The sequence below is a fragment of the Macrobrachium rosenbergii genome, chromosome 54 (assembly GCF_040412425.1).
Source record: "Macrobrachium rosenbergii isolate ZJJX-2024 chromosome 54, ASM4041242v1, whole genome shotgun sequence".
NCBI lineage: Eukaryota > Metazoa > Arthropoda > Malacostraca > Decapoda > Palaemonidae > Macrobrachium > Macrobrachium rosenbergii.
In genome coordinates, this window is record NC_089794.1 from 16,010,210 (window position 1) to 16,037,909 (window position 27,700).

General features: G+C 37.9%; 1 protein-coding gene across 10 annotated transcripts; it reads left to right on the forward strand.

Moving 5' to 3' along the window:
• The first annotated feature begins 304 nt into the window (after positions 1 to 304).
• Positions 305 to 27,682, forward strand: LOC136834778 (peroxisomal membrane protein 11C-like). Of its 10 annotated transcripts, XM_067097418.1 has the most exons (8): positions 3,401 to 3,442; positions 6,764 to 6,842; positions 8,610 to 8,727; positions 17,831 to 17,942; positions 18,685 to 18,863; positions 21,481 to 21,540; positions 23,786 to 23,909; positions 25,649 to 27,682. In XM_067097418.1, exons 1-8 carry the CDS (start codon positions 3,416 to 3,418, stop codon positions 25,712 to 25,714), a joined length of 765 nt encoding a protein of 254 aa, XP_066953519.1. In that variant the 5' UTR covers positions 3,401 to 3,415; the 3' UTR covers positions 25,715 to 27,682. The 10 variants fall into 10 exon arrangements, with proteins under 10 accessions (XP_066953524.1, XP_066953529.1, XP_066953520.1 ...); XM_067097423.1 differs by lacking the exons at positions 3,401 to 3,442; positions 6,764 to 6,842 and adding an exon at positions 305 to 495; XM_067097428.1 differs by lacking the exon at positions 6,764 to 6,842 and having other exon boundaries at positions 3,179 to 4,137.
• Positions 27,683 to 27,700: the final 18 nt, after the last annotated feature.

The following is a 27,700-nucleotide window of genomic DNA, read 5'->3' on the forward strand; positions in this document are numbered from 1 at the left end:
TCATTTTCAAAGGGAATGAAATGCCAGTCTTCTAAAAGATGTTTTGCATAAATCAGAAAAGACAGAGAGGAAAGATTTACAACAAAAAACATCTGAAAACTTAGTAAGTGGTTTCGTAATATTTCGTAAAATTCTGCTAGATTTCAGATAATTCGGTTAATATTCAGTCAAACCAAATCAATAAAGGTTGTGCTTAGAGAAAGCACTGATGCAAGCATGTCGACGAGGACAATGTATAAAAAATAATAATTAAGTCGAGGCACGTTGCACAGTAAAGAAAAAAAAAAACACGGAGTCTCTTAGTGGGCTTGTGCGCAGAACTTTTCAGGACACTGGTTCCCAGACTAAGCGAAAAGCGAATATGCGCTGATTTCAATGGTGGGGTCGTAAAAAGAACTACTGTAACAAGTTTTGAATATCCTACTTCCCTCAACAAGTATAAATGTCTTTTTAGATGAGTCTGGCCTGCTGCTTGACATGACTGATACATCTGCAGTAAGTGTTTTTATCTGTAGTTATGGTGATGGTGTCGAAGCGTTTAATGATCTACTTGAGTCGCATCGTCTTGTAAAACAATATAAATGGCTCCGCTGAAATAAGTGGTCACATTTTAGACCTGGTTCCGTGTGATGCTGTAAATCAAAGTGTTATCAATATACAAGTTGATGAGAGATGTACGATTTCTCCAGTGCGTAGTCTGATTATTTTTTATTTACCAATAAGAAAATGCAAAGTGATGAAAAAGCTGAAATGTAGAAACAAATCTAGTTTCTCCCCTGTTGAATTTATAGGGATTGTAACTCGGAAAATAAACGAGGATTTTCAAAATTTCTGCGATTGTTAGCCCCCTGAAATGAGGGAATCGGCATGAATACGATCATATGTGTCCATTTGTGGAAAAAAAAAAACATTGTAGTTAATGATAAATCTCCATGGTTTAATGGTGAAATACTGGAAAAAGAGAGAGAGAGAGAGAAAAGAGGAAAGGAGAAACTGGGGTGATTATGTCTGCAAGAAATGAACTTCACCTTCTGATAAAAAGGAGGAAAACTGAGTACTATAATAGAAAAATTCGTGAGGTTGGAAATGATACAAATAAGTTATAAAATCTCCTTGACCGTTTAACAGGAAATTCAAAGGAGAAGAAACTCCCTGAAGGTTACAGTGATGGAGTTTTAGCTGACAAGTTTTGAGAGTTTTTCAAGGGTAAAATTGAAAATATAGTTTCAGATTTTGCAGAAGCACCGCGTCACAACATTATTACTGCAGTGGTTGATACTAGATTTCCTATTTTTCATAGAATAAGCATTGGTGATGTCACTAGAATCATTAAGAAAGCCAAGAAAACAAATTGTTCATCAGATCCGGTGCCTATATCGGAAATAGTTGCAGCTGAGAACTCTGACTTTTGAGTATGTGATTTTGAAGATCGTAAATTGTTGCATCTCTGAGCGTAAATTCCCTATATCTGAGAAAATTGCAATAGTAAGCCAGTTTTAAAGGGTACTCTTGACTATCAGGAGATGAGTTCAGTGGTAAATGAAAATGATGGATGAGGATAAGTGTGGTATTTTGGTGCTCTTGGGTCTTAGCGCTGCTTTCTACACAGTTGTACCTGATTCACTCTTAGATGACCTCCAATCCATCGGAGTCGTAGATGATGCATTTGAGCTTTTGAAGGACTATTTGAAAGATAGGTCATACTGTACAAATTGGAAATGCCTTGAACTTGTCATCGTATGAACCCTTGACAAGAGGAGTTCCTCAGGAAAGTGTGCTTGGCCCGGTACTATTTTGCACCGATACAATTAGTTTGTCTAATATACTACATAATCTTCTTCTTCTTTCTCTGCATCTTTTCCCACTTCTATTTGGGGTCGATGCTCCTGACAGCTTTCCTCCACCTGGCTCGGTCAAAAACATTGTCCACTGACAACTTTGTCTCTCAGATCTTCTCTAACTACATCCACCCACCTTCTCTTCGGTCTTCCTCTTGCTCTCCCACCAGGCACCTCCATCTGCATCACTCTCCTCCCTACGAATGTCTAATCCCTTCTCATCACATGGCCATACCACTGCAGTCTTCTTTTCTGGGCCTTCTTTGATAGTTCTATGACTTTAGTAGTTCCTCTTATTCTTTCATTTTTTATCCTCTCCATTTTTGTTACTCCACACATCCACATGAGCATTTTCATCTCTACCTCATCCAATTTCTTTTATTGCACTCTCTTTACTGGCCATGTTTCTGCTCCATATATCAAAGTTGGTCTCACTACTGTCTTATACTGTCTTATAATATACTATATAATCTCGGAATAGAATTTCAGTTATATGCCGATGACACGCAATTCTATTTCATTGTTACACATATTGAGGATACAAAAAGAAAATTAAATGAAGTTCTGTCGAATATTAAACAATGGATGACTTTGAAACAGTTGAAACTGGATGAAAATAAGACTGAGCTTACGGTAGTTGGTAAGGAAAGTAACTTAAGGAGTTTGGGTGTTAATCAAGTGTGTATAAATGAAAATTGGGTCCAGACAACTGATAGGGTCCGTGGTCTCAGGTGTACTTGGATTGTAATTTGACACAGTTAAAAAATTAACAGTATAGTAAAAGTTGCTGGACATCATCTCAAGAACGTTGCCTTTTTGAGGAAATATCTTGATGAGAGTTCTGTTAAAATTCTTGTCATCAGCTGTGTCATAAACCGTCTGGATCATTGTAATTCGGTGTACTATAAGTTGCCCAATGTATAGCTCAAGAAACGGCAGAAAATTATGAACAGAGCTGCTGGACTAATAAAAGGTGTTGCTTCGCGGGACAGGATTACCCGTCTTAATTAGCACTGGCTTTCGGTGAAGGGCAGAATAATATTCAAGTTATGTGTTTTTACCTATCAAGTTTTTAAGACCGGCTCTCCTCGATATTTGAGGGACCCATTACAGATTATACGACCAATAAATCGACCTGATGCGAGACTAGTTACAGACAGTTTCAAGTTGGTAAAGACGCGTGTTTCCTCAGTCTGCGGTTCTAGAGCCTTGAAATACGCTCTTCATAGATTATGTAACAAGCTTCCACTTGAGCTGAGGCAGATTGAGGATTTGAGGCAGATTGAGGATTTGAAGTTTTTCAAAAAGTAACTTAAAACTTTTTTTTTTTGTTTAAGCAGCGCTATGATATGGAATATCAAACTATAAAATGCCGTCAACGAGTATATTTAGTGAACAACAACCAAAGGTGATGATGACTTGCTGTTTGGCGACCGTCTCAGTGAACAAGGGCCGCTTCGATAACACTTATCTAATAAGTACGACTTGAAAGCATTAAGAAAGAAACGATTACCAACTAGGCAGTCTGTGGAGTGCCAGGATGAGCCCAGTGAGCGAAAGTCAAGGCTGCGTAGTGGATGGAATGGAACCGGAAGAAGGGAGAAGTGCGCGATTACTTAGTTTCATAATTCCCCGTGTAAATTACGTCATTATGGTACACAGAAAATGTATCACCGGCTAACCTTATGGTGGCGTGAAACAGAAGAGTAGGCAGGTGACATTAGATTCAATCTTGTTAAAGCGGGAAGCAAAAGAATATTAAGGCTGGAGAAAATGTTTCTGCCTTTGGAGATCAGGAATGAAAACAAGTAAAAAATGCGCCAAAGTTTCTTCGGCGCAATCGAGTTTTTGTCCAGTGGTGGCCTCAGCCACGGCCCACAAAACTCATCCACGGTCCGGTGATGGCCTATGTTGTTGGTACCTATATCGCTGCCAGAATTACGATTATGGCTAACTTTAACCTTAAATAAAATAAAAACTACTAAGGCTAGAGGGCTGCAGTTTAGTATGTTTGATGATTGGAGTAGTCTGGATCCGCTAGTGGATCAACATAACAATTTGCAGCCCTCTAGCCTCAGTAGATTTTAAGATCTGTAGGTGGACTGAAAGACAAAGCCGGCACAGTAGTTTTCGTGTACAGAAAGCTAAAAGAACACAATATCCTTAGGGAGGGCCAGTGCCATCATCAACTTGAAGACACCTAGGCAATAGGAATAAATCTACGAGAGTAAAATTACAACCAACGTTATGGAAATGGCTGTACTTCGACTGAAATTTTAGCAATTATGAAAAAAAAGCGGTACACAGGCAAAACATTAGTTCTCCATTATCATGAAATATGAAATTGCAAAACTCAGCACCAAAAATAAATAAAAGAATATACATAAAGGTTACAGTCAGCAGAAAACTTTTACGTTTCATTAGTTGCAAGACTATTGGTTGATACCCTTAAGGTTGACCACCTGATGTTTGTTTACATTTACCCTCGGAAAGTTAAATGGCGTCGTTCTCAACACGTAACTTTGCATAAATAAGGCATTGTATAATTTTGTTAAGATTGTACTCGCTGTATTTACCAATTCAAACATTTTTTCACGTAAATTTCATTACATACTGTAATAAAAAAAGAAAATCCTTAGAACATAATGAAAGGTAAAATAATATTTTGCAAGAAACCTTACTTGTTTTCTAGGCTCTGTGATAGTCGTGGTAATTTATACTCCATAGGTTGTGACCACCTATTTATATGTAATTTTATATCTACCTCGTATTATACTTTACTGAGAAGACTGGAAGACAGATAAGAGCTATAGTCTACAGTGCCGAATTGAGTAGGTATAGTTTTGTGCCAGGGTCTTAATTTAGACAGGCCGATTTTCGCCTCCCCGTAGGCTTAATTGTGTATCAGTTATATGGATTGACAGCAAATACATTGACACCGGCACTAGACGACCCAGAAAAATTTCATGGGATGGCACTAATTTTCATATTATACGTACATACATATGTACATAAATGTACATTATACGTATATATATATATATATATATATATATATATATATATATATATATATATATATATATATATATATATATATATATATATATATATATATATATATATATATATATATATATATATATATATATATATATATATATATATATATATATATATATATATATATATATATATATATATATATAATGTATATATTATATATATATATATCATAATATGTAGTATAATATATTTTCTTCAGCATATTGCATCATTCAGTATTTAAGTAGAAATTATGAAATGGATAGTATTGCTTGTTCTCTCAGGAAATGACTGAATCCATTATTATTATCATTTAAGGTTATTTTTTCTCAGTTATTTCTAAAATAGGCTAATTTTATTTTTTTCCCATTTTTATATTTCTCATTTAGCCTATGTTATTATCTAAATCATCAATATTATTATTTTGTCACTTTTCATGGGGGCCATGTTCCCAGGTGACCCCCCCCTGGATCTGCTAGTGGACACCAGTAATTATAAAACATGTGGAATATAGTTTTTTTGTGATATGCTGATCATTATTATTTTACTTAAACTAGTGTTGCCCTTTGGCTACCCATTTTGGACTTGAAAATGCCAATATCATTTTCCTTTTTAATTTCTGCTTTGAACGCTTCTGACATTCGCTTTTGTGGTATTTTACTTTAAACCATTATTGTATTTTAGACTTGAAAACACCATTGTCTTATGACATTATTAATGTGTGCTTTGAATATTTCTGACATCCGTTTTGTTAGCAAAGGAAAATTGGGTAGTATGCAGGGTAGGGGGACAAGGGTTAGGTCTTGGTAATTTTGCCTCCTAGCAAAAACTTCTGTAAAACTACAAGGTAATTCCGCACAGACTGCCATGTTGTTGTTATGGAATGGTTCTGTGCATGCGCAAGTCAGTAGGGAGCCATATGTTCAAGAAGGGATTGGCTAAGGCAGCCAGTTACAAAAGGAACTATATTGTACTAACTTAACATACCCTAACCTAATCTAACCTAGCAGGCCGTGTTACTTAGCCGGTGGGCTGCGCATCCCCGGACCCCCAGTGAAAGAAACTCCACCTTTTACTAAATCCTCTCCTATAACACTGCGCATGTGCGATAGCATTCCTGGATAGCCAGCATTCAAAGACATATTAATTCTGATGTTAATTACAGGTTAATTATGGTCGACCGCCAAAAATAACGGTTAATTATTAATAAGCAACCATAATACTACAGGAAAAGTCAATTTCCAAGGTAGTACCCGATGCAGAGCAACCCCATAGTTCTACCAAAACTTGAATAGAATAAAAATTACTCTACGTGCTCTAAATAACCCGAAAAGTAACGTACCTTGTTAATTTCAATCAGTTTGCTTAGTGACATTTTTTCCCATGAAAAGTGACTTTTTATAAGTACTGTACCTAATTGAACCTACTACCACAAAAGGATAGTCTAGGCCAGTCCATGTGCTCAATGTTAAGTGTTATCTCAGGGGTTTAGGGTGGGGGTACCTGTCAGGCATAGTGCCCTAATTCAGGTTAGGAAGGCAAGTTCTGGTTAGATCAGGGCACAAAGCTCAAGGAAAGGTTCAGTTTAAGGTTAGATCTTAGCCAGCTCCAGACCACATGTCTGAATGGTAGTTTAGTCCCGCGAATCTGTTTCCAATATTTATTGTTGCCTGGGGGACCAGGGGAAGGGCAAAACCCCCTAGCCAGGTCAGGGCATGGTACCCTAAGTCAGGTTAGGAGGGTAAGGTCTGGTTAGGTCATCACAGAGTGATATCTCATGCCTAACCCTGTCTTCCTACTTAGCATCTGATCCAGAAAATTATATTTTCAAGTCCAAAATGCAATGATGGTTTAATGTAAAATTTTACTATTTTTGTTAGCAAGTGAGTACCTTCAGAGATAGTGGACCCACCCTTATATGCCACGGTTCGGGGACCACAGTGGGAAAGCAGTTATTTGGTGGGTGAAAAAGCAAAACAGTTGACATAAAAGGACTTGAATCACATTGATAGTTCCCATTCAGATTAAGATTAAGTTTATAGAATGTTTTCAGACTATCATGCACTAGGGTAATGAACTGGTACCCTAGGTTAGGTTAGGTGTGATTGGTTAGGTTATTTGTTAACGAATTGAACATAGAGCTATGTTCAGCGCATACATTAGAACATAGGAAAATGGTACATATTTAAAAGCCCAAAATGCAATAATGGTTTAGACTAAAGTAAAATTTTATCCTTGCCCTTCATGTGGATGAGATTCAGACAAATTTGGTTTGTCTTTTGGAAAGAATTGGTTGACCCATTGACGTATCCCATTATGCAAAGATAGTACTGTATATGTCTTGGTAGGTTGAATGGTTAATTTGTGATAGATTTTAGTATTTTTTTTTATAGTACCAGTATACTGTATTAAAGAGACTGAAGAGCAAAACAAAAACTCCAATATTGAGAACTGGTATGGAAGTAAAATAATATCAAAGCAGAAACAAGTGAAAAGATGGGATTTACATGAACCTGACTCTACTTACAATACCAAGTCCTACCTGGCAGTCGTTCGACTCCCAACCTGTCCTGACCCAAATGCTAGCCAAATGCTTGAGTTATCATACGGGTAATGGTTTAGCCAAATGTATTTGACAGAAATGAATAACGGACTGTTAAGAATTACGTAAATAACAATAAAAAATCATATTTCACCAGTTTTAGAAATTTCTTTTGTACACTATTGTTTCTATATAAATTTGAGCACAAAATTATATAAGAAATATTTCAAACTTCTCTTTAAACTCATGACAAAAGAGTGACTAACTAGTTAAACTGGAAAGAATCTTCTGGAGGCTTTATGGCACCACAGTTGCACATGCATAATACTGCTGAAGGCTCACATAAGAACGAAGAATATTTTGTAGGATATTTACCATTTGTAGGTTTGTCTGATATGGTAGGCCTACTGATCAGAGATGCTGCAGCATTTACTGTACCATGAAATTTTAGCAGATGATTTAGATGGTGCTTGGCCAATTGTAAGTCTTTTAGATTGCAATGTAGGTTAGATACAGGCTGTATGAGTTACCCTAGGTGTTAAAAGAATGTGTTCTTTTTTAATAAAATTACTCTCAGCTCAGCCTAGTTTTAGGTTAATTGTAATTTGGTTCTTGGTTTTGAAATGCAATATTATTTGTCAATAATGAGTTTTTGATTTTAGGGCCAGAGTATTTTTACTTTCAATGTTATTTGTGAGCTTAAAAAAACTAGGTATAATCTAAATTGTAATGAATGTGTTGAAAAGCAGACAGCCTCACAAACTTAGCCTGCCTGGCTAAGCCCTGTTGTTTACCATGCATGTGTCTGAGGAAATTTAAATAGATAGATTCTGAAATTGTTCTGGGAAATTTTGTGTACGGACTTCTTTGGAGGAAAGGGTAGCCATAGTCCACAGTACTCAGATAGGTTAGGTAAGTTAAGTAAGCTAGTTAGGGAAAAGGAGGCTAGGCTGTGACCTGTGAAAATTGTTGCCCTGAGTTTATTTATGAGTGTATGCATATTATTCTCATCTTTGTAATTTAATGTTGCTCATGTTTATCTCTGATATTCAAAACATGTTACTGTGTATTATGTGCAATCATAAAGAATTCCAATATGTATGGCAAATAATAATGCACTTTAGATAGTTTTTTATATTTTCTGATTTTTCTTTTATTCGGTACATAGTTTTTTCCTTAAACAGAAATGAGTCTGCAAGACTTTGTATCGGTGCTGGAAAGCTACCGAGGACGTGAGAAAACCATGCGAACTGTCCAGTTTGGGTTACTCCTCATAACACCCTTTACACAGAAAAATACAAGGTAAATTACAGTTTTTATGTATTTAGCATTACTTTCATAGGTTTATATTTTATAGACATCAGTATTTTGTTGAAATTGTTTTTACCATGATTTTTGTGCTATATTCATAATCCTTATGAATGGTTTTATTTCAAATTTTCCCTCATCTAGTACAAGGACTCATATATACTTTCCAACATACATCGTGGCCCTCTCATCTAGTCAGTGTCCTGCAGCTTCTTTGTACACTAGGGTATATCACTTTTCTAAGCAGTTACTCTCCCTTCCTACTTCATCATTATCACCATCATCATAAGCATTTTTGACTTCAGCTTTTCCATCGTCAGAACTCTTATCAAATCTAGGTCTCCGCTGATCAGTTTTTCCATGGTTTCCTGGTTTTTTTGGCAGGTTCATGCTCTACTACTTCCATGTCTCCCTGCTTTTCTGACTAACTGGCCCTCATACCTTCTTATCATGTGAAAACCATCTCAGTATTTAAGACAGTGGTCTTTTTATCACTCGCTGGAAACCACATATCTCCACAGCAACTTCATTCATAATATGATCTGCCCATCACTCTGGCTATGAATCTTAACATTCTGTAGTTAAACTTTTTAAAGATTTCCTCCATTTCCTTTGTTAGTGTCGATGTTCCTGCTGCATAGAATAGCGCAGGCCTTTAGTATTCATCATAAGTCTTAGCTCTTTCTGCTAAAAAGTAAGTATACCTTAGTTTTACCAGACCACTGAGCTAATTAACAGCTCTTTCTGCTAATGGGATATTCATATTTACTGCTGTAGTAGTCTAGTAGTATCTTAGTCTCATTGCATTTCATCATGGCTCCTGCTGTGTTGTTCTTTTTACAGCCCGTTAATTCCTAATTTACTGTCCAGACATCCCAGAGATAATAAGAATCTCTTTATTTTATTAAGACCTGCACATCTATGACAAGTCCTCACTAATCACTAACCCCTTTTTCCCATTTGCTCTTTTACAGTGTCTTTCACGGCACCATGTAGATAGCACTTAATGTTTTATTTTTTTTTTTTTATTATACGTCTAGGCCCCAGCAGCATTACTGCATGAATACATAAACCTGAACACCATATTTTCACTCTGTGAATAGAAAAAAAGTTACTCTGAGATTGTCCATTCCTCTAGGTCTCATCTCATCTGCTTGTCCATTCTTCCATAACTTTAAATTTTAAACATCTAACTTCCCTGGTAGTTATATATATAGCTTAAGTCCCTGACGTCACGGCAGAATTTCAAAAACTCGCGGCAATCGCCGATCGGTAGTCAGGTGAACCACCTGTGCGCCCTCTACCCAGGTACCTGGAACCATTCCAACTATTCCTCAGATCTTCCCTGCCGCTGTGTCGGTAACATCGATGGAATTTCGCTCGTAGCCTGTGTTTTTTCGCAACTTATTTTGGTGAAGTACACTTTGGCTTGGCTTTAACCTTGTTCGCTTTTGGATTTTCTTATAACATATCTATCTTCATCGAGTGTGAAAATGTGTATGGGGATGCAAGCGGCTTGCTAAAGTCTCCTTGGATCCCCACTCAGTATGTCTGAAGAACGGGAATGGAAGACCGGCTCAGAAGAGCCAAGAGTACTGTATCTCACTCTTCTTGATATAACCAGGGAATAGTTAATTCTTTTTCCCCTTGCTAACTATCCTATTGACCCTTCTCCCGTAGTGGTAGTCTCTGAACCCCTACTGAAACAGGTAAGGACCCAACACTTCATGTTTTTGTTGGCGGCCATTCAGACCCTGCCCCAACAGGTAAAATCCCTCTCAGAAGACAGGGATAATATGTGATCGACAATAAGAGATCTAAAAATAAAAGTGTTAATATGTTGTTAGTGCAAGTGCAGTGGAGGTGCGGCCGCTCGGTCCTGTTGTGCTCCTAGTCCTGGACCTCTTCCAAGCTCACCAACCCCTGTGAGAAGGAATGTCGAAAGACGAAGGGAGGCGAGAGGCTTTAGTTACCGAGCGGTCGTCCCCTCGAGCGTACCTGTTGACGCTTCCCAGGACGCTCACCCTCGCCATAGGAAAGGCGAGGTTAAAGTGTTTTTTTCGTCCACCAGTTGCTGTACGTCAACCGGAGGAAACTTTTGACCGATGTCGCACAGGCGGCCAGTTCTCAAGTAACCTCTAGGTTTGGCGGGACAACGAATGTTAGAAGTCTGGGCGCCAGGACTCCAGGAGGAGTCAGGCGTCAAAGCTGGCGCCAGGGCATCGGCGTCGCGCTGGGCGCCCAGGGCGTCCGGGCTTCAAGCTGGACGCCAGGACGTCAGGCGTCGAGAAACTGGACGCCAGGACATCAAGCGTCAAGAGGCTGGACGCCAGGACTTCGGGCGTCGAGGAGCTGGACGCCAGGACGTCGGGCTTCAAGAAGCTGGACGCCAGGACGTCAGGCGTCGAGAAACTGGACGCCAGGACATCAAGCGTCAAGAGGCTGGACGCCAGGACTTCGGGCGTCGAGGAGCTGGACGCCAGGACATCGGGCGTAAAGAAGCTGGACTCCAGGACGTCAAGTGTCGAGAAGTTAGACACCAGGATGTCAGGCGTCATTAAGCTGGACGCCAAGACATTAAGCTTTAAGAAAATGGATGCCAACACGCCAGGCATCAAGAGACTGGAAAAGGCGTCAAGATGATATTTTGAAAGACGTCTCTACTTCCGTCTTGAAAATCGGAAAAAGAGAACGATAATATCTTGCATTCTCCTGTGAATCCTATTGTAGAGATTTCCGACGAAGACAATATAAAAGGCCATCAGCTTTCATCAGACTTGAAAAGACTTATGAAACGATTTTCGAAATTTTTCCAGAGAAATTTAACCTGACTGCTCCTCATTCCCCACCTTCAGAATTTACTCTTGGAGTCTAAGAGGGCAGCATTTACGAAGAATGGATACTTTCGAAGGAGAAACAATGAAAGACAGCCTTTGTTTTTCCTCCAACCAAACTAGCTCAAGGTCTAGCTTTTAGTATCAAACTAGAGAATCGTTCACCCTCAAAATACCTGCCCCTTCCCAGGAAGGAAGATGGAATTATTCAACACGACTGACACCGAATAACTCATATATCTGATGTCGTGTATGGATAAAGGACTTTCGGATATAGTTCCAACGAATCTACTGCATCTTTCTCAGCGGGAATCCTGAAGAAAAAAGAACCCATCTTTGCTTTGCTCTTTCCTGGCTAATGGGGTCACGTCAATCAAAATCAGAACTGATTTATACCCCTTTTCCTCTCACCTCTTCTCTCAAGATTTGGTAAAGAGGACTTTTCATCCTTTGGCCCAGAAAACCACGTAAGATTTAATATCTAAAAAACAGCAAGAAAAGTCCTACCAACGACTTTCATCGCTAAAAAGAGTAAGGCTGAGGCTAATGTGTTTCAGGTATCTCAGCCCTTTCGTGGTCGGCCCTCCGATAGAGGTTCCTCTAGGGCAGGTAGATGAATGGCAACGAAAAGAGGCTCTACACTGGGAAGAAAGAGAACCTGCCTTTCTTTTCCTGCAGACTGAGGTAGGAGCCAGACTGTCCAGCCTGAGGAGGCCCCCTATACTAACAAGACAATTAGACTTTTCTGCCAAATGCAACAACAGAACAAAGGCAAAGGCTTTATAGCAACAAGTGTCTATGATGTTGCAAAAGGAGACCAGACAGAGAGTTCAAGATCCGAATTCCCCATGATTCTACATTCGGTTATTCCTGATCCCCAAATGCTTGGGGGGTTAGAGACCGGTGTTAGACGTGATTGCACTCAACTTTTCTGTGCAATAAACAAAGGTCGCTATTGAAACGACAAAATCGGTTCTAGCAGCGGTCGGACAGCATGACTGGATGGCCTCACTGGACCTCCAGGATGCGTATTTTTTACATCCCCATGCACCCGAACTCCAAGAATTTTCTGAAGTTCGTCCACGGGAAAGGTTTTCCAGTTTCGGTCTCTTTGTTTCAGCCTTAGCAGACGGGGATGACATCTGGCTCTGGAGTCGAGATCTCTCAAGAGCAAGTTACCCAATATTGAGGGACGTCATGATAAAACTTCATAGACTTCAGGTTGTAGCCACTGGAGCAGCCCGGAGCTCTTCCCTTCCAGCCCCAGGGGTAGCTTTCCTACTAAGAACAAACGTAGACAGTCCTGTTCAGTCAGGATACCAGGCTGCAAGAGCGTAACGGACTCTGTGCTGCCTTTAAAGTACATCCTCCTCTTCCTCCTTAGGATTGGTACTCGTCTGCTGAACCCTCTCCACGATCCATTATTGACTATGAGGAGGAAATAATTGCCGTAGCTGAGACTTCCCAACCTGTCCCCAACAGCAGGAAGCCCCACATATAGCTTTAATATAAAATATGCAGCGGACTTTGTCTTCCCTGGTACAAGCGTGACAACCAGGCAAAGAGAAGAAGGATAATAGACGTCCAACTAAAGCTTCTAGACATCCAGAAGTTTAAGACGCTGAACATAGTGAATGAAACTCTAGGCGCTGGATGCAGTGGCGTCAAGCATCTAGGAGTGAAACATCATGACGACAAGCGTCAATGAACCCAAGGCGTCAAGCGTCAAGGCATTGGGCGTCAGGGCGTCAGGCTTCAAGATATTGGAAGTCAAGACGTGGAGGTAGCTCAGGGCGCAAGATGCACTGGCATCAAGCGTCTAACAAAGATTTTCACAAGGATGATTGCCAATGTAGCAGGTTTTTCTTCACTCGAGAAACATCAGAATCTCCTTGTACTTAGAAGGCTGGTTCCTCAGAGCTCCTTCCGCACACTCTGCCTGGAGGATCTTCAGACCACGGTTTAGGTATAGAGAAGGAATTAGGTCTACTGATAAACAGATAGAAATCTCAGCTGATCCCATTTCAAAAGTTTCTATACCTTAGGATGAAGATTCAGAGTCAGGATTTTCGGGATATTCCGTCTATTGCAAGGACGGGACAAGCCTTAAGAAAATTTCAGGACTTTATAGACAGACATGCTCGGTGAAGGAATAGATGAGTCTGCTGGGGACCCTTTCCTCGCTGATACGGTTGTCTCCTTAGGGAGGTTAATTCTATGCCCGTTACAGTTTCATCTAAATCAGAACTGGGACAAGGAAATAGATCTGGAGACCAAGTGCATCCCCATTTCGGAACCAATAAGGACGTATTTACAGTGGTGGAAGACCCCGTCAAGCTCCAGGAGGTCCCTTCTCTATATTAGAGGAACCCAGACCTAGTGTTGTTATCCGACACGTCGGACTCAGTATGGGGAGCAACACTAGGGAAATAACAAGTCTCGGGCTCCTGGTCCAGAGAGCAGGAGAAGTTAAACATCAATTAGAAGGAACTAACTGCAATCCTTCTATCTCTCAGGGTTCGAACACAGTGGAGAACAGAGAGGTGCAGGTCAACACCGACAACACGGCAGCGTTGACCTACATCAGCAAATAAAGGGGCACTCACTCCAGGTCTCTATACGAGACAACAAGAGAACCGCTTCTCTGGGCAAAAGAGAAGAATGTCAAACTAGTAACCCGCTTTATCCAAGGGGAGAAAAAATGTGAGGGCGAACATTCTGAGCAGGAAATCAAGTCCTCTCAACAGAATGGACGCTACATCAGGACGTGTGCAGTAGCATGTGGTGACTTTGGGGACGTCCTTGCATAGATCTCTTCGCCACAGCGCAAACGAAGAGGCTGGAAACTTACTGCTCTCCGTACCAGATCCCGGGCTATACACATAGACGCTTTCCTGGTGGACTGGTCCAACTTGGACGTGTATGCATTTCCCTCTTTCAAGATAATACACAGGGTACTGCAAAAAATTTGTTTCACACGAGGGTACCAGATTGACCATTGTGGCCCTTTACTGGCCGACAAAAGATTGTTTCACAGAGGTTCTGGAATGGATAGTGGACATCCCGAGGAGCCTACATCAGAGAGTAGGTCTACTCAAACAACCTCACTTGGAAAGATATCACCAAAACCCCTAAGCATTACAAGTAACTGCCTTCAGACTATCAAAAAACTTACAAGAGCTACAGGTTTTTTCGAAAGAGGCGGTTGGTGCTATAGAAAGAGTAAGGAGGTCATCCACCATGAGGGTATACAAATCCAAGTGGGAGATATTTAGAGGATGGTACAAGAGCAACCATGTGTCCTCTTCCAGTACCTCTGTAACTCAAATTGTGGAATTCTTTCTACACCGTAAGAGGAAGCTTAATTTTTTCCTACCTCTACCATTAAGGGTTATAGGAGCATGATGGCAGCAGTTTTTTAGACATAAAAACTTAAACCTATAAAACAATAAGAATCTCCAGGACCTACTCAGATTCTTCGAAACTGCTAAGGAGAGAGTACAGAACTCACCAGCATGGAACCTAGACGTGGTCCTGAGGTTCCTCATGGGGAGTAAGCTCGATCCCTTACAGAGAACATTTTTTAAGAAGACCTCATCTTGACAACTCTTTTCTTGTTCAGTTTGGCCACAGCGAAAAGAGTTAGTGAGATACATGCTCTCAGCGAGAATATGGACTTTAGACAAGACAAGGCAATCTGCTCACTGCAACTAGGATTCCTTGCAAAAAATGAATACTCATCACAACCCTGACACAGAACGTTCGAGATTCCAAATCTAACGGACATTACAGGGGATAAGGCAGAGAAAGTCATATTCCAGTTAAGGACTCTAAGGCACTACCTGGACAGGACAAAGGACTTAAGAAGGAATTCAGAAGGGCTTTGGTGCTCAGTCAAAAAGCTCTCTGTACAGGTGTCGAAGAATGCTCTGTCTTATTTTATCAGGCAGTTGATAAAAGAAGCTCATATGAAAGGTAGCGATTTGGACATAAGATTCTGAAAGTAAAAATGCACGAGTTCAGGGCAGTTGCAACCTCTGTAGTACTTAAACAGAACAGGTCCTGGCAGAGTATCTTGGACACGACCTTCTGGAGAAACAAGTCAGTATTTACCTCTCACTGTCTAAAAACGAGTCCAAACATTATACGAAGACTGCTATACGCTGGGTCCGTTTATAGCATTTACTAGTGGGAGAGGGTAATACCCCTACAATCCCATAAACCAATACCCTTTTTTCTTACTTTGGGATGGAGAATTTTTTTATGGTTGTTTGTGAAGACTGGACACAGTCTTCCGCATTCATTGGTTTGAAAGTTCCTTGGAAGCGCCTGGAACTAGGGTATCGAGAGGAGGTCTAGTCACATAGAGGTTATACACCGGTTGACAGCCCCTAGAGATTTTCAGCCCCTGGGTGGATTGCTGGATCTCTTAAGGAATGCAGACATAATGAGGGCGAGTTCATTGAAGTCAGCTTCCTTAATCCAATTCCATAAAACAATACCTTTTGTTCTTGCCTTGGAATGGTTGAAATTTTATGGTTGTTTGTGACGGAACAAGGGTATTGAAGAGGAGGTCTAGTCACATAGAGGTTATACACCGGTTGACAGCCCCTAGAGATTTTTCAGCCCCCTGGGTGGATCGCTGGATCTCTTAAGGAATGCAGACATAATGAGGGCGAGTTCATTGAAGTCAGTTTCCTTAATCCAATTCCATAAAACAATACCTTTTGTTCTTGCCTTGGAATGGTTGAAATTTTATGGTTGTTTGTGAAGATTGGGCACAGTCTTCCACAATCATTGGGATGAAAGTTCCTTGGTAGCGCCGGAACAAGGGTATTGAGAGGAGGTCTAGTCACATAAAGGTTATACACCGGTTAACAGCCCCTAGAGATTTTCAGCCCCTGGGTGGATCGCTGGATCTCTTAAGGAATGCAGACATAATGAGAAATATTGAAGTCAGCTTCCTTAACAAGTAGGAACCTAGAGTTGTTTGCAACTTTAATTATAATTCCAACGATGTTAGCTGTCTCTGACCCTCCACCAAAGGTGTCAATCAGCTATATATATAACTACCAGGAAGTTAGATGTTTAAAAATGTTATTTTCATAATAAAATAAATTTTTGAACATACTTACCTGGTAGTTATATATAATTATATTCCCACCCTCCTCCCCTCTAGAGACTAGGGGCATGGAAGATCTGAGGAATAGTTGGAATGGTTCCAGGTACCTGGGTAGAGGGCGCACAGGTGGTTCACCTGACTACCGATCGGCGATTGCCGCGAGTTTTTGAAATTCTGCCGTGACGTCAGGGACTTAAGCTATATATATAACTACCAGGTAAGTATGTTCAAAAATTTATTTTATTATGAAAATAACATTTCAGTTTTATCCTCTCATTAAAGAAAAGATCTTTTGACCATACCTCTGAGAGTGAATTAATGATGATGTTCTGCTGTATGATGATAGTAATTGGCCTTCAAAACTGAGATATATTTTGAACTTGAAAGATTGAAATCTTTAATAGCATTGCTGTAACAAAACTTTTGTGCTGCCCATTGCAATTTTTCACGAATAAGAGTTGAAAATTGGGGCAAAATAATGTTAAAGAAGTAAAGATGTGATGTTGCTTAGCTAACATTAGTTGGAAATACTACAGTAAGTAGTAATTCTGGAAATGGTCATTTGATGGAGGGTTCTCTCATATAAAAGTAACCAAAAGGTAAGTGAAATGACTTGGTATTATTTGTGGATGGGATCAAGCTAGGGTTCTGACTGTAAGTCAGTGATTCATAAATTTTTACTTCTCAGTTTCTTATAGCTTAGAGATCAAGATAGGAATGGCAGTTTATATCAAGCTTGCTCATAACATGGAAAATATTATAATGGACTTCTCTTATTTATGTAGCTGAAAATGTTGTATTTTCATCATCATCATCATTTTCCTGCCAGATTTGTCCTCTGCAGTTTAGATGTTTTATGAGTTCATACTGCTCTCTTGTCTGTCTTTTGTTGTTGTTGCCTGAATTTATATCCTGTTAGAGTCCTCACATGTACCCTGTCTCCACCAGTGGGAATACATGTTCTTCCTTGTAGTCCCATTAGTCTTCTTTTCTCGACACACACCCAGACCATCAGAGTCCATTTTACAACCTGTGGACACTGCATCTCTCTACTATTCATCAATTGTAATACAATTTTTTTTTTTGTAGTTTTTAAAGGTATACAAGTTAATGCATACGAACTATTCATGTGTGTTTTCAGAGTTGCTGCTGAAGCCGTCAGTGCGCAGTTAGGGTCTGCAAGACTGATTTTGAGGTTGTTTGATGACCTGTCTATGCTTCAGTATTCCTTATCATATGGTTTGGGAAAGAGGGTAAGAGGAGTCAGCAGATCCAAATTTCTGTGCTTCATACACCTTCAGTTTCATATTTCTTCTCTGTGGTGTACTATAGATACTGAATTCAATTAATGTCAGTGATGGAAGGTTTTCATACATAGCACTTTTTTGTTAATTGGAAGGTCATGGAAGTTATTTTTGTTTGTTGAGCATGTCTGTATGTGTTTCTCATCTAGATTTCCATTTGAAACTAACATAAGTCCATACTTATGTAATAAAGCTAAATCTCAAAGGCTGATAATTTTATGAAATCTCTCTATAAGACTAGTTCTTAAGGGCTTTGATTTCTCTTTGTTAAATGATACTTTGTAGGTTTGTGAGGGAGCACCCTTATTTCACAAGTCACAAGTCATAATTTTCACTTGAATTTATAGCATCTTAATAGTTGAGAAAAAATTGTTTGTTGATAAATTAGCAAGTTGTGTTAGGTAGGGGGTACTGCTTACTGTGAGATTTGTCCAGTGCATTGTAAATGGTACAAATGGTTCTTTTCCAGTTTCCAGATGCAAGAAAAATCTTTAACTGTGGCTAGTGAGAGAGGGCTTACCTCTGGATTGGAAAGGCCTCAACCATGATAGTTGTTACTGATTGCCGATTACTAATTAGTAATTTAGGACTTTGTATCTTCCTTAACATGCAGAACTTGCCATCGGTAATGTAATAGTTTGTGTCTGTGAGACATAAGATGTCTAGAAACATGTTTATTTTTGTGTTGCAGGGTGAAGACCAGACACAGCGTGTGCTTAAATTGGCTAATAATATTTTTGACATGCTGTATTACCCAGTGGAACACATAGCATGGCTCCAGGATATGAAAGTGCTTCGTGGGAAATCTCAGGGATTATGGAATCTGAGCATAGTGATTTGGGCCATTTCACTTAGTTTAACGATAGTAAGGTAATGTCGGGCTGTTTCACTTAGTTTAACAAATAGTAAGGTAATGTCCTTTTGGTCCAGGAATGTAACTAATGGTGGAATTGTAATGAAACTGAGAAATAATTCTTTGAGCAAATTACTTTAGTGTTATCCCTCTAAAGAATGATAAGGCAATTGAACTGAAAATATATTGTTTTTGAAGTCCCAGATTATGCCATAGATTTGAAGCTCATGACAAAGTAATGACCGCACACCTTGACTAATTTAGTCACAAATATTAGAATGTTTCAGTAAAGAAGTGCTTATGGATCAACTACACTCTTGAATAACTATTGTAAGGGACAAGACTGATTTGTAAAAAAACTGTGAAAACTCATCAGATGAAATTTTTGATGTTCACGTGGTACTGTAATGGGTGGTGTGAGGGGCATGGGATTTTTTTTTTTTTTTTTTTTTTTTTAGAGAAGAATGCACCAGATTGTTTCTTTAAAACATGAATGTTATTGGCTCCTTTTCCATAGCTTAATATAAATGCTCTCTATGCTCTTGCTCGGGAATAATCTGTGTTCCCATAATTGAAAGCTGGAGTTGCACCTTCATCAGTTTTCAAGGGTTAGTTGTAAAAGAGTTCTCTCAACTTTAGTCGACCTTGTGCATTTTTCCCTGAATTGCCATCCGGGCCAGTTTTTCATATAGGCTATGCGTTTTCTCCATGTTTTCAGGGCTCTCTCAGTGATCCTCTTCAATATGATTGGAAACACCACTGATTTGTCATCCAAATGATAAGCAGTGGAAAATGGGACTTGTTCTCAAACCCAGTGATAGCAGTTTTTGAATAGTAATTGCTTCAAGATGAAAAATTCTTTGTTTGTCGTGTTTTCTTTAGCATGGATGAAGTATAAGATTACTGTACTGGTTCTCTGGCAGGGAAGATATTCCTTTAGTAAACATGGTAAAAATCTATGACAAATTAATAAAACCTGTGTTTATTTATGCAGCAGAGATGGACATTAAATAAATGGAATAGATAGTGACCACTAAGTGCTGAGAGTTAATCCTGGAGATGTGGTGTCCAGAGGCTGAAAAATAGACTGCAGTCTCAAAGACTGAGATGGTTTAGGCATATTAAGAGAAAGGAAAAGGAGCACTTATTCAACTATATACTGTAGTAGATAAGAAAGGAGCATGAAGATCAGTAGGAAGGCCCAAAAAGTCACAGAGAAAGGGCATAGATGACAACGTGAACCCAGTGGGTAAAATTTGGCAGAAAATGCACAAGAAAGAGGTTAAAGAGAGAGAACCCTTTACATGTCTGGCCTGATATAAAAGCAAAGGATAATAATATTACTTGACATGAGGGGTAAAGTTGCAACCTAGGCAATAAGACCCATTGCCTTACATGGCACTGGAGGTCAGGACGATGATGGAAACTGCCTTGAGGAATGACAAGGTAGTTTTGAATCAGCCTTTTAGCCACGTTAGCTTTGTTCCCTCGACTGTATAGCACTTCCTGGCTGTTTCATTGTGTTATGGACTTCAGAGTTTGGTCTCTCACTGAGTTCACTGAGTGCCTGGATGAGTATGGTAATTACCCTCCATCTCTGAATTTTTAGAAGGCTGTAGAAGAACCTGGTCACCTTCACAAGATATGATCCTTTGCTTTTTTTCATGTTTTATGTAATATTTAATTGTATTGTTCTAAAGTATGATAATATATATAGGTGTTTAGGAAATGTATGACAGTTTTCCATAAATTTTTTGCTACTTGAGATTAAGTTAGTAATTGGCCTGTTATTTGCATTGATGTTTGTATTAAAGTGATTAGTCTCAACCAGATCCATGACTTGATACCTCAAAAAAATAAATTGTTACCAAAATTTGTGTCCAAAATAGTACAGGTAGTAGATATGAAGACTTAAAATCTCATTATTTTTAGAGTGCATAGAATCATAACTGAAACTGATCATTACAAACATCTTTATGTCAGCTTTCCCTTTATAGAGTTAAATATGAAATGAACTCTGTCCACTTGCTTTTGTTCTGTGATCTTCCTTCCTGAACTGAATGAAATTATTGTGGAAGTAGTTATAAAAGTTATTCCAATTGATGATTATTATCCATGATTTTTTTTAGGTTTTTAACGTGACTCTCTGGTTGAACTGCAATGTGGTAAAAGTCCGTACCTGTGCTCCTTCTTCATGATTTAATTTACATCCCCATCAGTCTTTTCTTGCTACTTCCAAATCAGCCACCTCTCTTAAATGATTGCTCTCCATTTTTCATCACATGCTCAAACTGTCTTAGTCTGAAATCTCAGTCTATTCTCATGTAAAGTAAGAAATTGTCATATGTTAGAGATGCTGCTCAGGTTTGGCAACTACTGTGCTAATTTGTAAGTTTGTATGATTTATTTTAAGTCTGTTGGTAAACATATGGAAGGTCCAGAGACCTGATGGGATTCCACACACAAACAAGGGCACAGAACAGGTAGAGTGGAGAGACTCATTTCACTTCTAACCCTGCAATGGGAAAGCTGACATAACAACATTTACAATAATGGTAAATCTGTTGGTTATGTTTTGAATATAATTCCTCAAAACTCTTTTTAAAGTGATAGTAAAAACATTTTTTCTTACAGAGCTCTTCATCAGATCTCAATTCTGAAACAACAAAAGGCAAAATCTTCAGATGAAGAAAGGTCAGTCTAATGGTGTGGGATCTGTTGTTATTGTGTAAACCCTGTATGAGGGTGCTGTCTACGTTGTGCCTTGAGTAGTGTAATGTAGGCAGTGCAGAAGGTTCTTGGCAGCATCACTTAAGCACTAGCTGCTTTGCTTTTTGCCTTTTGCTCTTTAACAACTTCTTTTTGAACTCTTATTATTTAAACTTTGAAAATATTGAATCTTGTATTCATCCAGTTTTGATAACTCATTGAAGAATAAAGCCTTTGAACCATCCCTGTAAGAGCCCAGAAACGTGACTCACCATTTAATTATTTTATTTTTAATAATTTTTCTGCAAAGTCGCAAATACGCATGGATTAACAAAAGTCATCCTGGTTTGTAGAGAGGTGTCTGCCCATTGCTGCAGCAAAGCTTATCTCCAAGTATTGCTTTACAATGACATGCCAGTTCCTTGTTGGTCAAGCAGGTTCCGTTCTCAGCTACCACTGTGTTGGCCGCGAGTTCGAATCTCCGACGGGCCAATGAAGAATAAGAGGAATTTATTTCTGGTGATAGAAATTCATTTCTCGCGATAATGTGGTTTGGATTCCACAATAAGCTGTAGGTCCCATTGCTAGGTAACCAATTGGTTCTTAGCCACGTAAAATAAGTCTAATCCTTCGGGCCAGCCCTAGGAGAGCTGTTAATCAGTTCAGTGGTCTGGTTAAACTAAGATATACTTAACTTAATAATGACATGCCCCATGAATGAGAAAATTCGAAGAATACATAAAACTACATGAAAGTTACCTAGGTTAATTATTGTTTATGCCACCTTCTTAGTTACTACATGCTGTTGGTCTTAATAATAATGTACATTTCCTTTGTCCAGGGAGTATAAATAAAAACTCAAAATTGTTTAAATATTTTTGAGTTCTAGGAGGGACAGCATCCCCTCTTTAAGTAAATTTTATATTCTAAAAGAGGGGAAGGAAGGATATTGTCCCTTTAAAAGCTTGATAAAAACTTTTTAATTTTCTCTTTATTCTTTACTCATTGGTTTGATACACTCCTTTGTATTTCCAGTTTAAGTCTATGCTAAGAATATTGTATAAATTTAAATGTGAGGGAAATTGTAAGTTAAAAAGTCACAGGAAAGTTAAGCAAAACTATTTTCCCACTTGTTGAGGAAGTGTTGGGTTAATGGAAAAATTGTAGTACCTGGGCATTGTTTCTGATGGTCAAAAGCACGAGTCTGAAATAGGATCAGATAGCATTCATAACACTTATACCACTAGGTAGAACTCTTTGTTTGTAGTTTCATTAGGGGAAATAGTTGTAACTGGTTTGGAGTACAGTATTGTGATGTCCATTGTGAAGTTTGGACAAGGCAAAAATTAGCACAAGGTTGGTTATCTGGGAAGTGGGTTGTCCAGATTTGGGAAAGTTTGGATTGCATATCAAATTTACAATTATACTTGAAGTAATACTGGAGAGGATATTGGTTTCAGTAGTTAAAAAAAGAGTATAAATACCACTTGAAAGGCATACACTAAATTGAAGGAACTTCTTGCAAAACTGTGTACAAAAGTATTAAGAATAAACAAGAATTGAGGCACTTGAAGTGAAGGCTCTATCACAGGACAGTGATTACTCATTAGGGAGGATTGTGTTGGTTTGTTGAAATCACATGCTTAGTTGTGTACAGGGAAGGTTAACCACACATTTGGATTATTATTGTAAAAAAGTACTGTACAGTAGTTTGACCAGTATACGGTGATGTTGGTAGAGAGTCAAGGGCCTTCCTGAAAGATTTGTTATTGAATGAGGTTTGAAAATTGTGGTATAAGAAGTCGGAAAGGTTGGCTGGAGTAAAAGCGTCAAAGGCAGCGAGGATTGCAGCTGGGTGCTGAAGAACCATTGCAGAGAACTAGAGGGTTTGCCTGAGTTTTTATAGATGTTGTGTGTTCACATTCTGTTGTTAAATAGGAATAAAAATGCAAGGGCAGAAATAGCAAAGTAGCAAATTAATCCTGAAATGGTCATGTTTACCATACATGTGGCTGATTAGGCCACATTTAGTACAAAAGGGTTTTATAATAATATCCAGTACTCCCTCTTAGTCACATTAATTTTTAATTGTGAAAACTATGGTTGAAAAGATTTCCTTTACCATTGGTAAGCTTAAGGCTCACCGAAGTTTACAATGACTGTCTTATCTTTTGGGCATACCATATTGAGTACAGCACTGTTCAGTATTTTAGGAATATTTATGTTACAGGAGGAGAGTTGAGGCCAGGCACCTTGAAGAATATCTGACTGTGATAATGCAAGGATCGGATCTTCTGAATGCCATTAACTGGTTACCATGGAGACCTTGGAGCAAGCCATTTCCCTCTTGGCAGGTAAGACTGTGTAGTAGTCAAAGACTTTAAGTAGGTATGAAGAGTCTCCCCCATTGTGAATTTTTGTTTATGAACTTGATATTCTGTATTGGAAAGTTAATATGTATGTGCCAGATATTTCCATTGTATGAGTATTGTTTTATTATTCTGCAGTGCTTGGAAACAGTCATTGTATTCTATAAGATATGTAAAGTGAGGTACTTGTGCAAGTTTGTTTACAAGGAGAAATGATTTAAGCCCTAACCATTAGGAAAAAAGTGTTGGTGAATGTTCTCATTTTGTTGAATTCTTTGCTTTGTGGCATTCTGCAATTAATGATTGATTATGTATTAAACCAAAACGTAAGTAATTCCGGAAAACCGCAAAAAATCTTCAAAAACTGAAGAGTTTATTTCCTTTGTGATTATTGTAATGTCATAAAAATTTTGGGATCCTCTGTTGGTTTAGGAATAAAAGTACAGTACTAAATTCTCCGTGAATGATTATTTTTATTTATTTTTTGTAGTGTTATAATAAAAAGTGTGATTATTTATATTTATTTTTTCTAGTATTATAATAAAGTGAGTAAAGTGTGATCAAAGCTCAGTGGAATATGTATCCTTGAGGACTGCTCTAGAGATCTTAGAGAAGATCAGTTACATTATCTTGTAAATTTTGTAAATATAGTAAATTAAGAATTATAATGGTAGAAGACCCCATCTTTATTTTAGAAAATGAACTGTATTCATTCATATATTTTGCTGGTAAAAAAAGAAATCGGTGGATTTCAAAGTCCATTGGGCACACACATTCTTGATGATTATGCAAATGGATTGGTAGTAGAAAAAACAATAACTTTGTTATTTTAAGGAATTTTATAAAACAGAGATACCATAGAATACAGTAGATAGCTGGGCCAATATAGTATCATATCACCAAAAGCTGAATTATTTATTATCATTCTTCTTTGTAGCCTTTGTTTTTTCTTTTTTCACTTACAAGTATCTTATGTTGAAACTTGCTTAGCCACTTATATAAATATTTCGAATGATTCACGACTGTATGCACATTTCAAGTGTTGAGAATCTTGTTTAAATTGTGAAAAATCGTAGTCGTGCATGTGCTTGAAATGACCTCTGATTACATTAGGCAGTGTTCCATATACAGTAGGGTAACCTATTAAGAAGAGAGAAGCTGTTTAGTACTTCTTGTTTTACCTCTGCTTATTTGAAATTTCTGTGTTTAATTATTTTTTCTGTTCCTGCCAGAACTTAGGATTTTCCCATTGCTTCCTGTAATTTTTATGATGGAGTCTACCTCTCCTCTAGAGTTATGATAAAAAATAAATTGTAACTCTTTTATCTATTCTGTTCTGTTTTTACCAGGTTCTACTATCTTTAACCACTATTTTTTTACTGCATTACATTTTTTCTTTACACCCTTCGTCTATTGAATTTGATCTCTCCCATTAAGCTGTCCAGTTTCACCCACTCTGCCTTACCACAGTTTCTACATAATTAAAGAAAGTGTCTTGGAGCAGCCATGTGAAAGCGTAAATGGGACTCATGGTCTAGTTCATCTGCTCTAGTATAGTAAATTAAATTTTGTTTTAGTTTTTAGTTACCTAAAGCATTTCTTTATTCAACTCAAATTTTAGCAAGTATTATCTTGCAGGTGCATCAAATGTACTTTAGTTCACAATCAGTCATATCAACAAAACAGTGTTGCACAATTAGTCAAACAAGTGTTTTCACATACAGGTTGGCCTCCTTGGACTGACATCATCCATCATTGGCTTCAGAAAGCTTCTGTCAGCCGGAAAGTAGAAAATTTAGGACTTGAAGGTAGCTTACGTCATATTCGTGTATTGAGACAGGTTTGGGTAAACCTCTGATAACTTTTGTATCAAATGTAGGTCACAGCTTGCTAACTATATGAACACCTAGTACAAATGTGCAAAATCTTGTCATAATCTATATACTTGTGGGATTTTTCTTCCTTCTTAAGATATTGGTAAGGCTCACAAGGGCATTGTTAGCATTAGTGCTAATTTTGTTTCTGTAGAACATGAGTTGATTAGGAAGTTTTATCATAAATTTTTTATGTAAATTTGGTATTTACAAGCACTTATCTCCTGCAGAAAACAAGATAATTCTGTAGAACACTCTTTCTTTTACCAATTAATCACTTGGTTCCCCTTACTAACAGCTATACAGTCAAATGGTCATAGTCATTGTTACTGTATACTGTATAGATTAACACCCTATTGGAAAGTTCACTGGTATAGTCATAAGTTTGTACAAGCACAAGATAGATTTGGGTAATGTTTTGAGTTTGTCTTGTTGCAGTATTACAAGATTCTTGTGCATCATCACAGGTCTGTAACTGCATGAGCTAGAAGTGAGTAATGTTTTAGAGTGGGAGGGTACTAATGCTGTATTTTTTTATAAGTGCTCAAATAAACTTTAAGAAAAAGTCATAAAGTATACCATTGATTAGGGTGTTAATAAGCCCTCTAGCTTGCATGTATACATGAGACATTGATTTGTTAATGTTGTTAGTAGCCCAGTGAGATCATGTTAATATTAAGTCAGATTAGACCATTAGGTCATCTTTCAAATCATATACTGCTTTGCCAAAGTAAATTTGTTTTAATGAGATATGAAAGTTATTGGCAAATTAAAGTTAAAAGAAATTGAACTCTAAGTTGGGTAGACCACATTGAATGGAAAAGCAATGCAGCCTGGGGCTGAAGGAACATTGCAAAGAGCCCATATTTTGTTCATAGGCCTTGTGAGATAACAAAATGCACAGCACTTCTTTTATCTGTAATACTTTATTCAGTACATAAGAGCTTAAAATCATAGAATGGTTATGTACATATATTTTCCTTGCTCTTTTTCTACAATTCATGAATATAGGGAAATGGTTAATTAGCAAGTAGATTGGCAAGCAGTAGAACCAGAAATATAGGTAGCTGGGTGATTTAAGCTTTTACAACTTGTGCAGTATACTAAGTAGGGTACAATACACTGTATTAAGTAGCAAACTGTGATAGTTTAAATTGTAAGTTGTTTTTGGAGATGTAGAAGCTTTATTTCAACAAATCAAGCTTTTTTTAACATGAACATGAAAAGTTAGACTTCTCTTGTGTAAGGCAGCTTGGCCGTGACATGTGAGTTAAGGATTTTCTGATATCCTAAAGAGTATGTAAAGAAGTTTATATATCTGTATGTTTGAGCATGTATAATTTTTGTTTTTAGGCTTAAATTAGAAATCGTTTTTGTGTTCTCAGCAGTTTTTTTCTATTTTTTAAATTTAATGGTTTGCAAGACAGTGTTTTTTGCTAAGAAATATGTTTAATATGAGAACAACAGTCATAGTTTTAAGTCACATCGTTATGTTTTTGTTCCGCTTTTACAGGGTCTTTGTAAAGTTTCTCAGATAGCAATTTTATTCTAGATTCCTCTAGATGTCATAATTCCTGTAGATTTCATTACCACTGTGTAATTCACTTATAAAAGTATATGCATCATTCAGCTTTATTATTACCGGTTCTTGCCCTTTCTTTTAAATATTGTATACATTATCAAGAAAGTATATTGTGAAGCTTTAAGATTTGTTAATTGATACTTTTAAAGATGACTACACAATTCATTGATAGATTTCTTTTACCCTTGGTTGGTAAGTTTGAAAACATTTTCATTTATATAGTATTTAATTTTTACGAGTTGGTGTAACCAGACTGACGTTTAAAATTCTTGTTCATTTATTTATAAATGGTATTAAGTGGATTATGTTATTATTTTCCA